Consider the following 19,455-nt stretch of genomic DNA (forward strand, 5'->3'; position numbering starts at 1 on the left):
AGATATCAGCAAAGCTGGTCTGCTCGCAATAGCAAACATCCTTATTTACTGGGAAAGCAGTAAGTGAGAAAGCCATTTGCCCAGAAAATTAAAAGTGAGGGTCTAGGCCTTGTTCCAATGACTACCTCAAATACAGTATTGAAATATTTCTTGGAGATTACTCTTAAAATGAGAGATGGAATCTCTCAAATGTGTCTGAATGCTGACAGGGTCTGGGTATGACAGAGGCACAAACCTGCTTAGGAGTCATGGTGATTAGGCATGCCCAGAAACAGATTCTTTGGCATTTGAGGAGCTCTAGTGGGACTGGGAGGAGGATACAGCTGGTGCAAGCAGGTAAAGCTAATTTGGAGAAAATGGCCCTTGGTGCAGAAGTTAGGCTGTGTGTGCTGTCATTACTGATTTGTACAGCCTTTGGAAAGGTTGGTACATGAAGCTAACTGGCTTCTGAAATAAAATATTAACAGTTCCTTAAAACCAGTTATCAGGATGACCTATGAAAGCAGAGGTCACCATTTGCGATGGCATGAGGAAGCTGCACTAGCTACTAGCTGACCTGCCAGGTGACAGATGAGTCCCTAACTGGCCTGGGCCACATATCTGAATAAATACCCACATTTCAGATGTAGACAACTACAGTGGCAATCAGAGATGTAAATCACTTTGTGGATTTGGCATTTCATCTTCACAGGATGATTCCTAAGCTGTTTTTTAACAACTTAGCTCAAAAATCGTGGACAGCTAAATAATGCATAGCTAGTGTGGTAGACAGGAATGGGATAAAAAACACTTTGAGGAGCTTGGAAGTCTGCCAATGAGGCAAATAGTATTTTGTGTCCAGAAAACCACCACCAGAAGTCACCATGTGTGTTCTTAGGTGTTTGTATGTAACTAGTAAGTTACTGTGTTGGAACTGTCTCCCACTGATCCATGTGGTTGGGTGAACAGGAAGTCACACAGCATTAAAGGTTGTGAGAATATACCTTAGGTAGTGCTCCAGCTCTGATCCCCCTGCATGTCATTGGTTTCTAGAGCTCTAAGCACACTGGTGGTCAGGTGCTGTGTTACAGGGCTTGCCTCAGCTCCTTCTCCTGTTTATGATAAGCATATATTTTTGCAAGCTTTACAAGCTTGTTCTGTGCAATGCCCAAGCAGCCACAAAACATCTGAGAGGCTGGCAAAATGGAAATGCCTTGAGGATGGCTCATTTGTATTTGTCAGAGAGACCTGTGAGGATTCTTCCTTTTGCCAGAATTGTTTCCAGAAGCCTGATTTAAAATGCTGCTTAAGATTATGCTCACATTGAAGCACAAGCATAGACTGGGGAAGCCGATGGAGTTGTGCATTATCATTAGGCACATGTTTCAGTCCCTACTAGGCAGGACCTTAGTCTGTGAGGGTCGTTTTCTCACTCTGAGGGGTTGGCAAGGACACCCAGCACTTTTGTAATACGTCTTTCACTCATTTCCTGACTACCTGGCATCAGCTAAAGCAGCTCATTGGTGACAGCTAAATATGTTTGGGTGTCATGGCCCAGTGCTGAGCCCACTAGTGCTGCCTGCAGTGGCTATACGCCGTGTTCCTCACAGAACAGAGGTGGAGAGGTGGGATTTGTCTTGCCCAGCTTCAGACACCTACGCTAGAGACACCTGCTTCTTAGCATGTCGCCCCAGACTGTTTAGGAGAGCTGGTGGAGAGAAACAAGCACTTGCTGAGGGTGATTCATCTGGCTTGCTTTTATCATCTACTTTAGGAGGAGATAAATCATGCTATGCAAATGTCTTTTTGCTGTCTACTAACTATGCAGAAAGTGTAAATCACTGTCTCAGATACACAGGTCTGCACAGTAGAAGTCTCAAACTGAGAAGACAAATGCCACCCTTGGTTTTTGTCACATTTGACATCTACAGTGAGGTATAGTGTGGTGCTGCAGTAAGTCTTTAGCTGGCTATCTGTGCACAGGAGTCTCAAACCTTAAAGCACTTTTGAAGTGGTCTGGACAGATTGTTTAAAGATGTTATGTCTGCTAGGGTGGATTTTCTCTAACACAGTGCAAGCATCTGTAGTTGGTGAGAAAGGGCACATCATCTAAGGCATCTCCTTTATGTGGGGTGTTTAGTACCTTCCAGTGCCTGTTTTAATCCATGGCCTCAGCTGTGAGCATGGACTAAGTAGCTCAGGTATAGATGTCCCTACCACAGGTGATCTTGAGTCAGCTGAGAGGGGCCTCACCCACAATGGAGAAACAGAGACAGCTGTCTCCCAGGGTTAGGGATCCCCATGGGTAACAGCAATGCCAGTAGCACTGGAGGTGATCTCTTCCCTTTGCTTCTGAATGCCATGGCAGAGAGGTTGGGCTGAAAGGGACAGAGGAGGAGTAGTTCCAGTTGGAATTTATGAAACAGGAAAAGGCATGAATAAAAGGAAAAATGAAAAGCCAGAATTAGTAAAAGCAAGATAGGCAATTTTCCTCTATCTCAGCATCTTGATTTGTTCTTTTGGGGGATGCAGTAGCATACAGAACAGTCTGCTGCAAGGAGCAATGGAAGAAAACCAGCAAAAGTCTGGAGAAGAGTGTCCAGAAATAAAATTCTTTAATGTCCTGTTGTCCATTCAGACAAGACATTTTGCCATCTTTAAATTCATATGGATTCTGTTGCCAGCTGACCATGGTGGAATGTTAGAAGAGAGTGGAGAGCTTTTCATCCATGTGTGGGTTTGATGTCACCCCATCTGGGACCTAAACTATGGTTTAGGTGAGGAAAATGTCCCCATCAGGACACAGGGACTGGGCAGGGAAAGCTGCAGCTCTAAGTATTATACATGCCAGCTGGCAGGCAAGTCCCCGTCAGAGTAAATGAGAGATGAGACCACATGGGTGTATAACATCTGTAGTGTCCACCTCTTCCAAAGACAGGCTGGCTTTTGGGGGCAGATTGTGTCCCAGATATCCTCCAGGACAGTGCCACCAGAAAAGGCTGTGCTCATTTGGCATCCAGGCCTCAAGCAGCACAGGAAATGATACGGGCATGACACAGTTTCACTGACAGATACCACAGACACTGACACATGCTTTAAGCCTCAGCTTGTAACTGTGTATTACTAGGATAGTGGTATTACCACAAAATACGGGACCCATCATCATGAAACCCATCATACCTGGCATAAGTTTTTACTTCATCCACCATGTGAAAGCATCCAAAGAATGAACATCCCTAAAAATTTAACTGTTGAGCTGCAAGATCACTTTAGATGTGATACATGCAATGTTGTCTTTTGCTGAAAGTTCATGTTTCTGTTGGTGTATTTAATACAAAATTAAATATACCTGGACAAGTAATTTTGCCTGTGGAGCTGAGAAAGCATCAGTAAAGTTCAGCTTTATTTTATAAGGAGTCATTGACATGGAGTTAAAAGGGAGTGATTCCCTTGCGAGTTGTCCACATGAACTGCTGACTCATGCATATGTGCACAGTAAAAAGGGGAGCAGTGTGGGCATCATCTTCATCCTTGGTCGGGATAAGATCTTCACCACAGTGTATGTTGTGGGGTGTCCATCAAACACTGCATTATTTTATGTGGAGTGTCTGGTGCATCAGATGGTATAGCCATGATTTCCCCCCTTTCCTCCCCCTACTAGGCCAGAGGGACAGACTTGCTGTCTCAGTGATCAAATCTGATCTTAGAAAACACAGTTTCAATATTATGATTCAGAGCACCTACTCATCTTCAGATACCATACACCCTAGTGGCTTAAGGCATGCTCACTAATCTTAAATACCTTTAGCAGGAGGGGTTTAAATCCCGATTTCCTGCTGGAATAACTGCAGAGAAGACAGGTACAGCAAGTACCCTGCTAGCTGTCTTCTAGAAGGAGGAACTTTTCACAGAATCACAGAATCCCAAGGGTTGGAAGGGACCTCAAAAGATCATCTAGTCCAACCCCCCTGCAAGAGCAGGGTAACCTAGAGTACATCACACAGGAACTTGTCCAGGCGGGCCTTGAGTATCTCCAATGTGGGAGACTCCACAACCCCCCTGGGCAACCTGTTCCAGTGCTCTGTCACTCTCACAGTAAAGAAGTTTTTCCTATGTTCACATGGAGCCTCCTATGCTCCAGTTTACACCCATTGCCCCTTGTCCTATCACTGGACATCACTGAAAGAAACCTAGCTCCATCATCCTGACACTCACCCTTTGCGTATTTGTAAACACTGATGAGGTCACCCCTCAGTCTCCTCTTCTCCAAGCCATAGAGACCCAGCTCCCTCAGCCTCTCCTCATAAGGGATGTGTTCCACTCCCTTAATCATCTTTGTGGCTCTGCGTTGGACTCTTTCAAGCAGTTCTCTGTCCTTGAACTGAGGGGCCCAGAACTGGACACAATATTCCAGATGCGGCCTCACCAAGGCAGAATAGAGGGGGAGGAGAACCTCTCTTGACCTACTAACCACACACTTTCTAATGCACCCTAAGATGCCATTTGCCTTCTTGGCCACAGGGGCACATTGCTGGTTCATGTTCATCCTCCTGTCCACCAGGGCCCCCAGGTCCCTTTCCCCTTCACTACTTTCCAGCAGTGCCTACTTCTCCAGGTAGTTTCAAAGATGTAAACTGTGAGTGGAGGAAGGCTGTTCTCTGCACTGACACAGCTCTTGCTTGGCACTCTGGCTGCCTGAGTTTGGGTTTTCTGTGCATAGCAACACCCCTGGTCTGTGGGAAGGATGCTGGAGTTTGTTAGGGTGTGTGAAGAGTTTGGTGTTTCAGTGACAACGCTTAGTAGAAAAGCTTGAGAGGAAAGAAAAAAATCAATAATCATTATGGGACTTGTGTGGTGAAGAGCAAAGAGTATTGAACCATTAGACGGTGAAGTTAGAAGAAATGAATGTACTGTTGTCTGGTAAACTTATCCTTGACTGGTCTGTGCAGCAAGTGAGGCAAGAAGTATTAGTGACAAGCAGTGTATTATGAAGAAAATGTATTCAAATGATTTTAAATGAGCTAAGGGTCCACAGACAGCCTTTTCTCAGTTCTAGCTTCTTGTAACATTTAGGAGGTAATAGTAGCCCTTCTATTAGGTGTTTAATACAAAGCCACATTAACTTTGGATAATTCATTGGCCTGCTCGTGCATCTCCTATTATGTAGAAAGCTGCCCACACAATCTTCTACTGAAATAACTGGAGATCAGCAAAGTGCTCAGCTCTCTTAAAGCCACTCAAAAAGACCAGATGTTTATACCTGTGCTGCTATTCACTCTTTTAAGACACCAGAGGCCACAGAATTTCCTGTTACGAAATACAGGTTTACTAGGCAAACTCAGATCTTAGTGAGATCAGGCATTTGTTATCTATAAGGAAATAAGTAAATAATTTTCTCCATTGGAATAATCCTTTTCTTTAATAATGTATTAGCTCATATAAATACAAATTTAGGTTAACCTGAAATAAAAGTTTTTAAGCAATTTTCCATTCGAAATATTGATTCTCGCCAGGATAAGGAAGGATTTTTGTGTATGGCTCTCTCTTAGTCTGCGCTGAACATATATAAATGTTTGGCAGTTATACAGTCTCTCATTGTCGTGGCTGCACTTACATTTCTCTTTTCACCTCTCAGTGCATGCAGTGACCTCTGGACACTTTTGAAGTTGTAGGTTCCTGGCTTTCAACACGAACTACTAATCCATCCTCCTTCAAGTGAATGGACCAACTCAACTGAATCATCCTTTAAGACAAGTCACTGCTGAGTGTTGCATGTGAATGGGGTGAATCTAAGTAAGGCAGTCAGAAAGCCCTAAAGGGTCTGCTGCTGAGGTCTCCAGCACATTTTGACCTCCGCGAGAACCTAACCACCCTAACCTCACTTTGCTCATTCAGTCACAAGCTGGATACAGTATCTCCTGATAGTGGTATGATAGCAGGGCTATACCAATTCATGTTTAAGGATTTGAGGAAAGAGGTTTCTTAGGGAAGAAATTTCCAGCAGCATGGTAGACTCAGTTATATACTGGGGCAAAGTTCCAGTCCAGTCTCATTTGGTGCAGGGCTGGAGATAAAAAATAGTTAGTCGCCTACTCCGAGATGCTCTCCAGGGCAGCCTGTGGGTTGGTCCAATTTTTGCCATCTGGCTACAGCCTCAGAAGAGCTGTTTCTCTAGAGATCACTGAAATGCCTGGCTGTACAAGTTCAGTATTAATCGTACTATTTACATTGCTGTGATCATGCTTAATGGCAAAATTAAATACATTGTCCCCCCTCTCCTTTTAAGAAACTCCATATTCCATAAGCTGTCCAATTCCACATTTTCCAAGACAATAACAATTCTAAATGTTGTTGTAATCCCCTTTGATGCTTTATTAAACTGGATGTGTATTTTTCATTCATTTACACGTCCTAACAGCATCAGTTTAAGTGGTGAGTTAAGCCTTTCTCCGTACATCAGAGCAACATGTAATTTTCATTTCAATTTTACCCAGTGGCTTCTAAATCTAGAGGTGATAATTATTATTTGCATTGTAATTACGTCTCGGTTGAACCAGAGGCTTTGCAATGATCTAAAAACAAAGGACATTTTGTGGCAAGATCTGGAGGATTCTTTTGCTGCTAAAGCTCCGCGTGACTGCAGAAGGGCCTAGGGTTTGAAAACTAAAATGCAGACTGGCTTTCCTTAGTAAGCCTTGTGTTTTCTTCTCCCCAGGGGATGAGCGCTCCCGGGAGTCTCCAGCCCCAGCCGAAGCACAGATGCAAGCCGGGGTGGAAGGTGGTGGAAGGGTGAACCGCTGTTGCTGGAAATGCTCCGTGACTCAGCTCAAGAAGATTGTCTGGGGTGTGGCTATGGTCCTGGGTGTCTGCTCCTCTTGGTCAGGTTCAACCCAGCTAGCAAAACTGACCTTTAAGAAATTCGATGCACCCTTCACTCTAACGTGGTTTGCAACAAACTGGAACTTTTTATTCTTTCCTTTATATTATCTTGGACATGTTTTTAAGTCAGCTGAAAAGCAGTCTCCGAAGCAAAGATACAGGTATGGGAGCTTTTGTTTTTCCCCTGTGGCTCTTGCATGCTGCTCTATGTCTAGCAGATATTTTATTCATGTCATAGAATCACAGAATGATTTGGTTTGGAAGCGACTTCTAGTTCCAACCTCCCTGCCATGGGCAGGAACACCTTCCACTTGACCAGGTTGCTCAAAACCCAGTCCAACCTGGCCTTGAACACTCCCAGGGATCGAACATCCACAGCTTATCTGGGCAACCTGTGCCAGCGCCCCATCACCCTCGCAGGGAAGAGCTTCTTCCTTATATCTAATCTAAATCTACCTTCTCTCCCTTGTCCTGTCCCTAGAGGCTCTTGTAAAATGTCCCTCTCCAGATTTCTTGTAGGCCTCCTTTAGGTACTGGAAGGCTGCTCTAAGGTCTCCCTGGAGCCTTCTCTTCTCCAGGCTGAACCCCAACTCTCTCAGCCTGCCTTTATAGGAGAGGTGCTCCAGCCTTCAAACCATCTTCAAATGTCAGTTAAACTTGAATTGCTTTCCAGGTTCGTTAAAGGATGTTCTGAATTAATTGTATGTTCTGTGCTAGGTGCTATGTTATTATTCTTAATACAATTTCACTGCAACAGCAAGAAATCTTGGTTTATTTCCGATGCATAGAAGTCACACAGTGAAAGTCCACATTTGCTGCAATTACTTCTCAAGAGCTTTCTGTTCAATACTCTGTGAACATCATTTTTTTATTAATACCTTCTTCCTCTACCCACAGTTGACTTTTACGCCAATTTCTGTGTAAGCTCAGTAAGCTTTTCTGTTCCAAACTCAGGACTAGTGCAGTGTCTTGATCAGCCAAGTAAAAAGTATTGCAGTATTTTCCTGGCATTATGCCCCTGACATCAAAGGCCAAGCTCTGATCCCGGTTAAACTCGAGCTGTTGTGTTTATTTCCGGGAGGAAGCGCAGTCATAACCAAAGCCAGCACTTTTTCTTCATCACACCTTGTCTTCAGAGCAAGCCAAACTCACAAAGGCTGTAGTGCCCGTCCTCTGTGAGAGGCTGAGGATGCTCAAGCTGCTTAAAGAACCACCTCTTGATGAGCACTCCTTCAGCTCATCTCATTTTGGCCCGAGAGGTGTCTGGGACAGATGGGATGACTCAGCCATCAAGATGTCCTGTGTCAGAGAGCTTCCCCGATACATGGAAGGATGTGAACAATGTTTTCCCCTTCTGTTACACAGTGGGGCTCACAGGCTTTTAATGAAGTAACTCAGAAAGTAAACAGTAAGAAGTGCACATTTCTCAGCTTCCAGCTGTGCAGCAGCGAGGTGGAAACTTACTACAGGAAAAGTCTAAGAAACCAGGGTACTTGGGAAATGCTCCACCTCAGATGACTGTGGTTAAGGTTATCAATGCTGAAATTTTGCTGCTTAGCCATTGTTACAGTTTCTTCATCTTCAGAATTATTTGTGGGCTGCAGATAAAGGAAATCTACTGTTCGGTGCAGGTCCTAGAGCAGCATCCATGGTTTTAGAGGCATTTTTATAATATGTCATGTTTCCTGCACTTCAGTGTTCAATCTGTACTTGTTTACTCCTCAGTAAACATGGTTGCTTCAGAGACGAGAGAAGTATAGAGGTTAGAGAAAGCAAGTTTAATCTAGAATCAATAACAAATGCTAGCCCCAAATGAACTACCTTTTTGTTTCTTTAGGTTTTAAGTATTTTTCTTCCATCTGCCCTCAGATAATGTTTTAAATACTGCTGAATTCTGGAATGAGCAGTTGTGGTTTGCCAGATCCCTGGGGTTAAAACCAGAGCATTATACACATTGTTGCTGCAGTTAATTGTTATGGTTGGTAGTTTTATGTCTTCCATTCAATTAAATGATGGCTGAGTTGAAGAGGAGGTCATGCAGCCTATTTGGGATGCAGGGGAACATCACTAAAATTAAGCTTACAGCAGGCTTAGTAAAGAACCTGCATTTGTGCTTCTGACCAGCAGATTTGATAGGGTTACTTTGGTGTCAGGGTAGACCTGGACATTTGGAGATATGGTTTTGGTTCCTAGCTTTGCTGCAGGTTTATTCTGTGGTTTTGAGCAAGTCTCTGTGGACATCTGATCTCCTTGTACTCTGTTCATTTGGATGAGACAGTTCTTTAGGGAGGAGGGAGGCCTCCCCTATCATGTGTTTACATCGTGTCTGCCTCAGCATGTCCGCTGTCTAAACTGAGACCTTTCAGTGGTGCTGCACTAAAAATTACTGTGAAAAGAGTAACTGTTCATCTGCTTCCTCTGTTATGGCTGTCACATGCATGTATGTCAGAAAACCCAAGCATTGTATTCCAGCATCCCCTCTTAATTATTCCCCCTTTTTTGCATATTTTGTGTATGTATAAAAATATGCATAGAAAGAAAGACATATACCGAGACTTTGCAGCTTTATAAGAGCATTACCATCTTCCGGAAAGCTTGACCTCAGGGCATAGCTGGGCAACTTAGGGAGGCATTTTGTGGGCTTCTGGGTAGTTACTATAAGACAGTTCTGACCTAGAACTAAGAAGAAACTTGTATAATCAGTTTCTGCTTCCTTTATCCTTCACTTTCATCTATATTTTATGTATTATCTGAGCTTTCTGGAAGGCATTTGCAAGAAGATAAATGAAAAGGTGGTAGCAGGAGGTGGAAAAATGACATCTAAGTCACCTTAGCAGTGAGGTAGTAAAGGAAGGGGTTCTCAGATGTTGCCTACACAGGTTGCTAAAATCCACAGGCACCTAATGTGTTTTGGCAGCTAAGCTCCCCAAGGACACCTGCGCAGCCGCCTCCTCCTCCTCAGGACTGGGCAGCTCAGCCTCCTCTCACCATGGCACAGGCAGTACCTTCCCACCTCCTCTTCCTCAGTGGGCGGCTTCACAGGGCCTAAGCCAGCAGGCATGCTTTGGTACCAGCAGGACCTCACTGTGCAGTTCAAGAGCATATAAAGAACAGATACTTTTAGGAAAAATACACAAAACAGGGATAACAAAATGTAGCAACAGTGAATAGCTGTACAGTCCCTCAGTGGAGATTATATGGTTTATTGTGGTTTTAAAGTTCTGTTATATTGTACCAGTATGTATATATACTATGCTGTAAATATATGAATTTTCCTGGTTTTTTAGTCTCACAGAAGAACATACCTGTAATGGACACAAACCAGTTTAAAGCTGCAGATTTATTTTTTTTTTACCTCATTTTATAGCACATATAATGATAATAAAGTTGCCACCAAAATTTTATAGTAGTACATTAAATTTAAGAGCAGGTTTATTCAGTTTATTTACAAGATTTTGAGTATTAGGCTGTAATGTAAGGTGTTAAGTATTTCTGACTGACCCATATACTGCATGGTAAGGAACGCTATTTAAGCTGGAGCAGACTGTCAGTGTCTGCGTCCCCAGCATGGGGAGACAGTCACTCTCCAAAGCAAACAACAACCCATGCATTCATGGAATCACAGAATCACATGTCAAAACTGCTTTAGGTTCCCTGTGCAGCTCCATCAACTGCCGGAGTGCATTGGGAATTGCAGTGGGAATTGTGCCCAGGTGTAGACTGCTCAGAGAGAAGCTATGCCATGCTCACTATCAAGGGTGCCACACACCCCTGGCACAGGACTCTGTGCGTGGGTAGTGACGCAGAGAGCTGTGGCAGGCCACAGAAGAGCACACCAGGGTCATTGCTGCTTTTTCCTTGTGCAGGTGCTTTCTAGCTTAAAGTAAAATTACAGTAACTAAATTATCATTCATTTCAACCATCATCCAGTCCAAAGTAACACATGTAATGATTTATGCGCCTAATGGATTGTCTGAGAGCACTTCGTTTCAGCTTTATACTTTTTGCTTTCAAATTGCCTTTTAAAATGACACATTTAATCTGATGAGCTGCCCTCCGTCGTACCTACATTATTAATTTATGAGGTAACATAAATGAAAAGCACTAGGCTTAAAGTTCACTGGCTACATGAAAGATCAAATTAAAATCTCTGTAAGATGCTGCTTAGCTTTGTGTATCGCTAGGCAGGACTAAACACACCTTTCAGAAAGATTCACTCTGTGTGTGCCAACTGGGGGAATAGCAGAGGGCTGTGTTCACAATTTAGGAGGATACCTCAGAAGGCTTGATTATTCTGATGGTACAGTCTTATCTGATGATTTTTTTGAGAAGGAAACCGCAGGACTTTCCAGAATGGTTTGTGTGATTATTTGTTTATCATTTAAATCTTGATTTTTATTTCATAAAGCACTAGGGCTAAAGAAAACACCAGAAGCTAAAACTAAATCTCTTCTACAACCTAAGAATGCACCTAATGTGTTGGGTGAATGAAAGAATCATTGCACATACCTCCACTGATCTTTACAGCTTTAAACCTGCATATTTTAACATATTCTTTTTCACTGGGTCAGTTTTTAGTTTACACTGTCCCCAAATTAGCTGCCACTAATCTTTCAGAGTTTGAAGATTTTTTTCTTTGAAAAGAAGAAAAAAGTTGCAGATGACACCAAAATGTAGTTATTTCTTTAAATGGAACCAGAATACTGGGAGCGACAACAGTAGAGGTCTAATGTAGTAGATCTCACTTAGTCTGATTTACCAACATTAATGTCACAAGAATCATTTTTGATTTATATGCATATGGGCTCAGAATCAAGTCAGTTCTTCAGTGGCCAAAAATGATCGGTGCCATAGTTTCACATGATGTCCAGGGGAATGTGGGCCAGTTTCTAAAGGTATTTCATATGTATTTCTGCTAGCACAGAGGAGACAAAGCACTAACATGGCGTTTCCAGCTATTCCAGGAGCTGGGTCCATTAGTTTGATCCTGACTAAAGCAAAAGTGCAACACACTGCACCATGGCACTGACCTCCTCTTCTGCAGCAGGCAGAGAACCCAGTGAGACTGCACTGGTAAGCAGCTGCCTGGTCACCACGCAGCTCTAAGGGGAAAGAAGGTCAGAGCCTGATTTGGCGAGACTGAATTCTTCTTTACTATTGATTTTCAGCATTTTGTATTCATGAGTCTCTCATACACAGCAGCAGTAAAATGTTGCAGTGTGGTTGACTTTTGGCATCCTACTGATTTATATTACTACTTAGGTGGGAGCTTCACCACCAGAGCAGACAGCATCAACAGAGTCATAAATAAGCTACAAAGGCATCAAGACATGATGAATGCAAGTGTTTTTGGCAAATGTCACCCAGTCAAGTATGTTTTCAAAAACCCTCACTCTATAAACTCTATTTGTCTAATTCAGTACATTAGCCTTAAAATAATACCTATTTACTTTGTGTTTCTCAAAATAAAATCACTTTATAATTCAAGTTCCCATTACTTTCTTGGGGGAAAATAAAACCAACAACCAAAGAATGAAAAGAACCCTTGAAATTAAAAGATATGACATCTGATTCTTAACTCGAGTTAGATACAAGCCAGGAGTAGCTCCAGATTATACCAGTTTGTTCTCTACAGCAGTCTGTCAGGACTTAGCTTTGTGCTTGATATTGAAGCAATTAATTAAAAGAATGTGTGGATATTGTGCAAGCAGACTCGTGGTCCTCTGAGTCTCTCCTCCAGATGTCTGAACTGTTGTTGGTGATGTGTTATTGATGAGCTACTCTATCACTTCTCAGACTGTTTGCACTGAATCTGCACTTGTAGCTGAAAACAAGGCCAAATTGTACTATTAGCAAGTAGCAGCAGTAGTGAAGCCTTCTGCTGGAACAGTAGTGTGTAGTAAGGGCAGTGCTGGTGGAAGTCTGTCTGATACACACCTGCTGTGTGTATAGTATCAAGCTCCATCATAGTGCAATCACTTGGGCTTAGCTCAGCTGAAACAAGCCACAGAGCTCAACTGCTGTTGATAACTTCTGGTTTTCAAAGTTATTATCTCTTCCTGGTGAAACCTGTGGTTGCTGCTGCATCTTCTCTTTTGAAAAGGAAAGCATGGCCCCATGGGATGTGGGATAGGGTTGTGTTATCCCATAGGAGGTGGCTTCTCATTGCTATACCTTGGCATGGTACAGCTGTGCTGCATTATTGCCAGATGATCAGTAGGTCATCTTTTCAGTTGCTTCCTTGGGGAGACTTGTTTTCTTAGGTAAGTTGAAGATTAATGTCATGGTTTCTTGCTCTTTGTGGGTCTTGAAACAAAATTTATCTGCTAACTGTGAAAAATATGCTTTATAGGTTGCCTGTTCTTGAGAAAATAGGTGGTCCTGCAGCTCCAGAGTTTTTCTAGAGTAACTTCCTGTTTACCTAAGTCTTCTCTACACACTGAAGACAGTACCAGAGGTTAGGTGAGCAAGGAAATTTGCCACATATAGCTCCTCAGTGCCATGATGAATACCCCAGCACTGCTGGCTTGGAGCTGAGTGCCCAGTTTCTTCCTAAAGTGCATGAAGAGAGCAAATACTTAACAGCATAGAACAAACATGAGGCATGTAAGGTAAACAGGAGGTAGCTAACACTGCCTTTGAGAGCTTGTGTCTTAGCTTCTGTGGGAAAATGGTTGTGGGTTGTTCTTTAGGAAACCAGTCATTTCTATTTTAGCCTCCTAGTTTATATTTGGAGATTGTGTATTTCAGACCATGGCGTTCTGAAAAGAGTTTAATGTTTATGGCTGGTGAAAAGCTTTCTTTTAATCTGAAGATCCTTCATCTGTTGAGGATCACCTCTTCTGGCCTTTTAGATCTGTGCTAATTGAGAATAAAAACTGGATATTGCTTGATCAGGAGAAATACATGTTCTTTAATCTTGAGCTTGGTTTGCAAAACTATTCCAAGGGTGATTGAATTAAGTGGTGTCCTGTAATTTTGTCGTCTTCTTCCATTACTTCTGTCTTCTCTGCTGTGGCTTGATGCTGTGAAGTAATTACGTTATATGCCTCCTATGAGGTAATGGTGCTTGAGGCAAGGACTAGAAAGAGAAATAATTGTTCTTGTTACCTGCAGACAGGGCATGAAACAATGTGTTTATGTAATGGCTTCTGCTTGGAAAAGATGCTGTGCCTTGCAGTACTGAATGATCTCTGGTCAGTAGTTAAACTGTGCTTCATTAGCGGGCTCTTCCTCTCGTTATTGGAGCAATCTGCCAAGCTTCCGTGCTGCTAGGGCTTTTCTCAGGACACCTCAAAACAAGTCCATCTATACTGTGGAACCAAAGCAGGCTAGGATGAAGGGACCTCAGGGGTCATCTCCTCCCTTCCCTGTCTCCAGGTATGAGCTACATACACAAGCAGAAAAGTAACTGGATTTTGTGGCTGGCAAAAGAGAAAAAGGGACAGGGAAAAGAGTGTGTGATGATGTTTATTGCATGGGGAATCACTGAGGTGAGCATGGATATGCTGTTTTTCCAGTCGCCATAACATGGAAGACAGAGTTCATGGCTGATCTTCTTTTTGCAGAAAGTGTTTTACCTTGGTTGTCATATCAAGTACCTTGACACCCAGGGCACAGACTCACTGAGTGAGGACTATCCTAGACATGTTCTCACATATTCTTTAAACACCAGCAAAACCAACAAAATTTAGGAAGGAATGACAAGGAATTCTGCACAATTTTTCAGCCCAGATCTGCATCAAAATATTTTGAAGGCAGCTACCTTTAAAACTGCTTTATAAAAGGAAAGTGCCTATATGGCAACAAACTTCATAGCTGTAATTAACAAATCTCAATAAGGATGGATGATACAGTGAGAAGTGTTGGAGGCTGGCAGTACTACAGAAGTGGAAAAATCCTTTTTGTCCAGCTGCCTAGTGGTTATGGACCGTGTCCAGATTTCCCAGGATTGTTTGTGTTTGTGTGAAAAGGCAGCCTCATATATCTGCACAAGTACCTGGCTGAAGAGGCTGTTCAGTCCAGGTCTGCAGGAGTCTTGGTGTTACTCAGAGCCATAAGCTGGTAGAAAGAGAGAAATAGCCAAAGGTGAAGGTTGGTATCCACATAGGCATATAAAAAGGGTGTCATAAATTGAACAGCCCTGTCAAACAACTGCATAATGTTGTCTGTAAACAACCATAGGGCTTTTTCTTTTTTTTTTGAGGGAAACAATGATAAGATATGAACTGATGAGCAGATAGTTTCATATATATATGTACTCGCACACACATGTACAACTATTTATTTCTGTGTTTTAAAGTGCTAAACCACCTTTTCAATAGTAACTTTCCAACAAAGAATACAATCCAAAACAGAACACAAACAGAATCTGGGTTTATTACCTTGTTCACCTGCTGTGGGTGGTAGTTAGTGAAGACAGCCTATCTGTGGAAAAAAACCAACCCTCCTGCTGGTCTGCTTTTCAGTCCTTGGAGTCAGGGCTAAAACTCAGTGAGTTTAAAGAGCCTCATTTACTTTGTGGTCATATGGTCATTGCTATATCATTTGGGGCTCTTGTCTTCAGCATGCCTATACTAACCAAGTCCGCTGTGGCTACCTCATCTGTTCCCTGTTCCTCATATCCCTGACTGAGTACTTCCCCACATGGAGCTGGTGTCGTTTGCTTGTGGCTTGTTAATTTACCAATCATGTTCCTTCAGGGCTGGGGGACTGTTTACTTGTTTATTGAAGCTGCTTGTTACATGAGCACTTAGAGACTGCTACAACATTTTCTTCCTGTCTTTGAAAACCTTCCACTGCCTCAATGAAAAGTCCAGACTCTCACAGGGAGCAAGCCTTCCATGAAGGATGAGATCTCACATCTCTTTCAGCAGATGCAGATGTTAAACCCCAGGGATCTCAAGTCATCATGAGTGTCCCTTCAGTGACAGAGCACTAAAACTTTGTGCAGCTCATTGCTAACACAAGGTGCCCTTGGATGGTATAAGCCCGGGTCCATTTGCTACAGGAAGACTCTATGTCTGTATCACCTGGCATTTGCCCTAGAATTTTTAGATTAATTTAGAAATACGTCTAAAAAATGTTTTTCTTCACCACGGTACTTGGATTGGGATTTTTTTTATTTAATTCTCTTCAGTGTATTTGCTGTAGACGCCAGCCAGACCAACTGAAAATTGTATCTTGCTTTTTCAGCTTTCTTCAATAGTCTTATTATGCTTTCAGCTAGAGTACATACCGGGTTCCAGGTACAGAAGGATAAATTTTCATCTATGAAAAGCTCTGCTATTAAATAGCACACTAGAAAATAGTGAGAATTGCACCTCTACTTTCAGTACCTCTTAATAGTACCTAGGAATAACAGTGATCCTACAGCTCTGTAATGCTTTCTGATACTTCCACCATCTAACAAAGGGGGCTGCTGTTAGACCATCTCACCATGATATCCAGAACATTAGTTCATAGAAACGTGGAATAATTCTGGCTGCTGGGGAGGCAGGTCCTTGCACCAATCTGCTCAGCACAGAGCCACATCGTATCTACTTTTTTCTTTGTTAATGATTAGTGATCTACAGACACTGAATGAGACATAACCATTATTATTTCAATTTATGTGTAGGGGCATGAATGGTACCCACCCTGCTGCTGTTTGCCCCTTTTTGTGAGATTCATCTTAAATATTTGTCTGTCCTCAGGCAAAACCATGTTGATTCAAACCCTGAGGATTTGATTTATTTTATTAACCTTAAAATAAAATAAACCCCACTATAAAGTGTTTCTGCTTAACTTATTTTTAACAATCTAGTATTTTCAGTGTTTCATGAAGTTCTGTATATTAAATGTGATGGGTCCAGTCAGCACTTGACCCTAGCTGGCATAGCTCCACTGGGTTCCATGACAGTATGCTCATTTCTATCAGAGAAGGATCTGGCTCAGTGAATATTAAAAGTATCAAGTTAGTTACTATTTAGATGTGTTTTGACTTTCCTTCTTTCAGAGGGGATCTCAGGCTGTGACCAGGCTGAAATTCACCTGATCTCACATGTTATTCTTTTGCAAGTGTCTTTTGCTTCTGGAGAGCTGAAGCAGAAAAACTTCATGTTGAGAATTACTATCCCAAAAGATGGTACAGTGAAGTACATCCAAATGATCAGCTGCCTTCCATTAATGGACCTGCAGACTTGCACTTGCTCGTGAAATTTCAGCGATTAAGGCCAACCCTCTGAAAGTCTTACTACAGTATTTAACAAAGAACTTTATCAATCTCGTAAGTTTTCCAAAATTAAATAACTGTGCTCTGCTGTAGTTCCAGGTCATCCCTATGGTGCTGTTACTTTCTGCCTTACCGAGTTCCATATGGCTTTTTCAGTAGAGTTGGACTTTTGATCACATAAAAGGGATAACTTTTACACAGGGGGAGATGATAAAGGTCAGCTAAATCGTATATAGATTGGAGAAGGTGGGGAAAGAGCTAGGTGACATCAAACAGAGTGAGTGAGGTGTTTGAAACAAGGGGGATGGTTCCTATCAATGTGCAACTGAGCTGTCAGTAGCCTGAAAAGCAAGAAAAGAGTAGTTAGTGAATGCTTGGGAATCAGAGATGGTGGGATCAAATGTGGCCTGTCGTGGGAGCAGATTGCACGAGTTCTGCTTGAATGTAACACTCACATGAATGATAGTTCTTGTTGCTCTTCTACAAGCTAAGCTAAATCAGTAAATCCTATATGATTTTAATGGACAGTGTGCTTACTGTGGTGTTGCTCATGTGCTGAGTCCTGTGGCTGGTTGCAGATTCTGAGTGTGGGATATAGAATCATAAAATAGTTAGGTCATCTTGAGATCATCTAGTACCACCCCCCCTGCCATGGGCAGGGACACCTCACACTACACCATGTCGCTCAAGACTGTCCAGCCTGGCCATGAACACTGCCCTTACACATGTGGACCTTACTTCTGGCTAGCAAGTTGCAGAATGTTGTCTGTTTCTTGAGCTTTGTTTTGTTTTAAGGGTTAACAAAACAACAACTAAACAAAAAACCCAACAAAACAAACCAGAAACCAAACCCAGTCCCAGTAACCAGCTGGCTTCCTGGATATGTTTGCTGGGAGAAACCAGAGACAAGTGGTTTTGAGAAATTAGAGACAAGTGTGTTTCCTCCATGGCAATTGGGCTAAAAACAAACTGGTCTTTTTGTCAGTGTGGCTTCAGACACTTTCTACTTATGCTGCTGGTACCTGGAGTCTCGTTACGCAAAAAGCCTTTGCCTAGTGCAGAACAGTAAACGCGCACAGATTTTTAGGCACATGTAGAAACACCTCATTAGGAAAATTTGAGTGAGAGATGACAGATGATGTCTTGGTATCAATCTAATGCCAGGGACCAAATGTACAATGGCAGATCATCCCTCTTCAAGTAACTCAGCTACTGAAGGCCTCAGATAGGATTATCTTCAGTGGGAAGCTTGGTATTTTCCTGCCTTTGGGCCAATAGCCATGACCATCCAGCTCCTCTGCATGACGCGTGCTGATGGCACCTACTAGATGTTGTGCAGCTGACAGGAAAAAGATGCAGTAGTTCATTAGTTTTGTCATTTTGTCTAATTCAGGCATTTTCAAAAGGAATGGCACTGAAAGCTTTGTAGTACTGAAGGTGCATAATAATTGCATCGAAATTGCCCATCTGCAGCTAAAGTGAGATAATTGCCTAGGCGTATTCACGTTTGCAGAAGAGATTTTGAATAATAAATGTTTATAAAGCCCTTCTGTCATCATGTTATCCAGTCCTCACCCCGTGAGCCAAATTCTCAATTCATTTACAGGCTTTTCAAACCAAAAATATCTCATGTCAGTGCAGCTCTGGAGTTGGAGAAGATGAGAATCTGGACTAGTGTAAGTCACTTGAAATTGGCTTCCAGCTCCCCAGCAACTTTTACAGTCCAAATTGAAAGGGAGTAATCAGCAAACCCTGCTGATTCCCTGCTGGTGTTATTTTCTGTACCTTTAATAATTAATTTGACTAAATTAGTGCAGTTGAGAGTTGCTGGTACTGGTTTTCAGTGCTGCTGAAGGGTGCTCTTTCCTGAGGGGCAAGACTTGTCACAGGGTCAGACCCACAAAAAGGCTGACACACATGCCGTGTTCTGCAAAGAGGCATAAATATGTATGTGTGGTTTCCAGCAGGTGCTTCTCCCTCCTCAGTAGCCTCTCCTTTCTCTCAGAGGTAAAGCCTGAGTGGATCCATCCTTAGAAAACACAGATAGGCTGCAGGACTGGCAGCAGCAGGTGAAATGCAAGCCCATCTTAATTAGGTTTATCAGGGCTGATCTAACCTGCTCCTCCAGATAAGCTCATTAGCATGGACTCAACGCACCCAAGGCTTTAAACATAGTCCCTCCATGCTTCACAAAGCACAGACAGCTGAAAGACATGTCCTGGTTTAAGTGCATGCTTACCTGGTCAACCGTTCTCCACAGGGACACAGTCTGTAACTGCTCCTATGTTTCCATTCACTCCCTTTTCCTGCCAATTGAAGATGCAAACAGCACTGACCAGACGAGATTTGTTGATGAAATTTTGTTATCTTACGCTTTTCCAAGA

The 19,455-nt window shown here is 42.6% G+C and overlaps 1 protein-coding gene across 4 annotated transcripts in view; it reads left to right on the top strand.

Moving 5' to 3' along the window:
* The window catches only part of SLC35F3 (solute carrier family 35 member F3), a 168,749-nt gene that overhangs the window by 118,932 nt on the left and 30,362 nt on the right, over window positions 1-19,455 (top strand). For all 4 annotated transcript variants that reach the window (XM_061365673.1, XM_061365675.1, XM_061365674.1 and 1 more), the window contains one exon: window positions 6,695-7,019. In XM_061365673.1, coding sequence (XP_061221657.1) covers window positions 6,695-7,019 — 325 coding nt within the window. The remainder of the gene's footprint in view (window positions 1-6,694; window positions 7,020-19,455) is intronic.

Source organism: Neopsephotus bourkii, unplaced genomic scaffold, assembly GCF_033783945.1.
Source record: "Neopsephotus bourkii isolate Nb327-2 ecotype Australia unplaced genomic scaffold, CSIRO-AGI_Nbou_v1 NB_1292, whole genome shotgun sequence".
Classification (NCBI taxonomy): Eukaryota; Metazoa; Chordata; class Aves; order Psittaciformes; family Psittacidae; genus Neopsephotus; species Neopsephotus bourkii.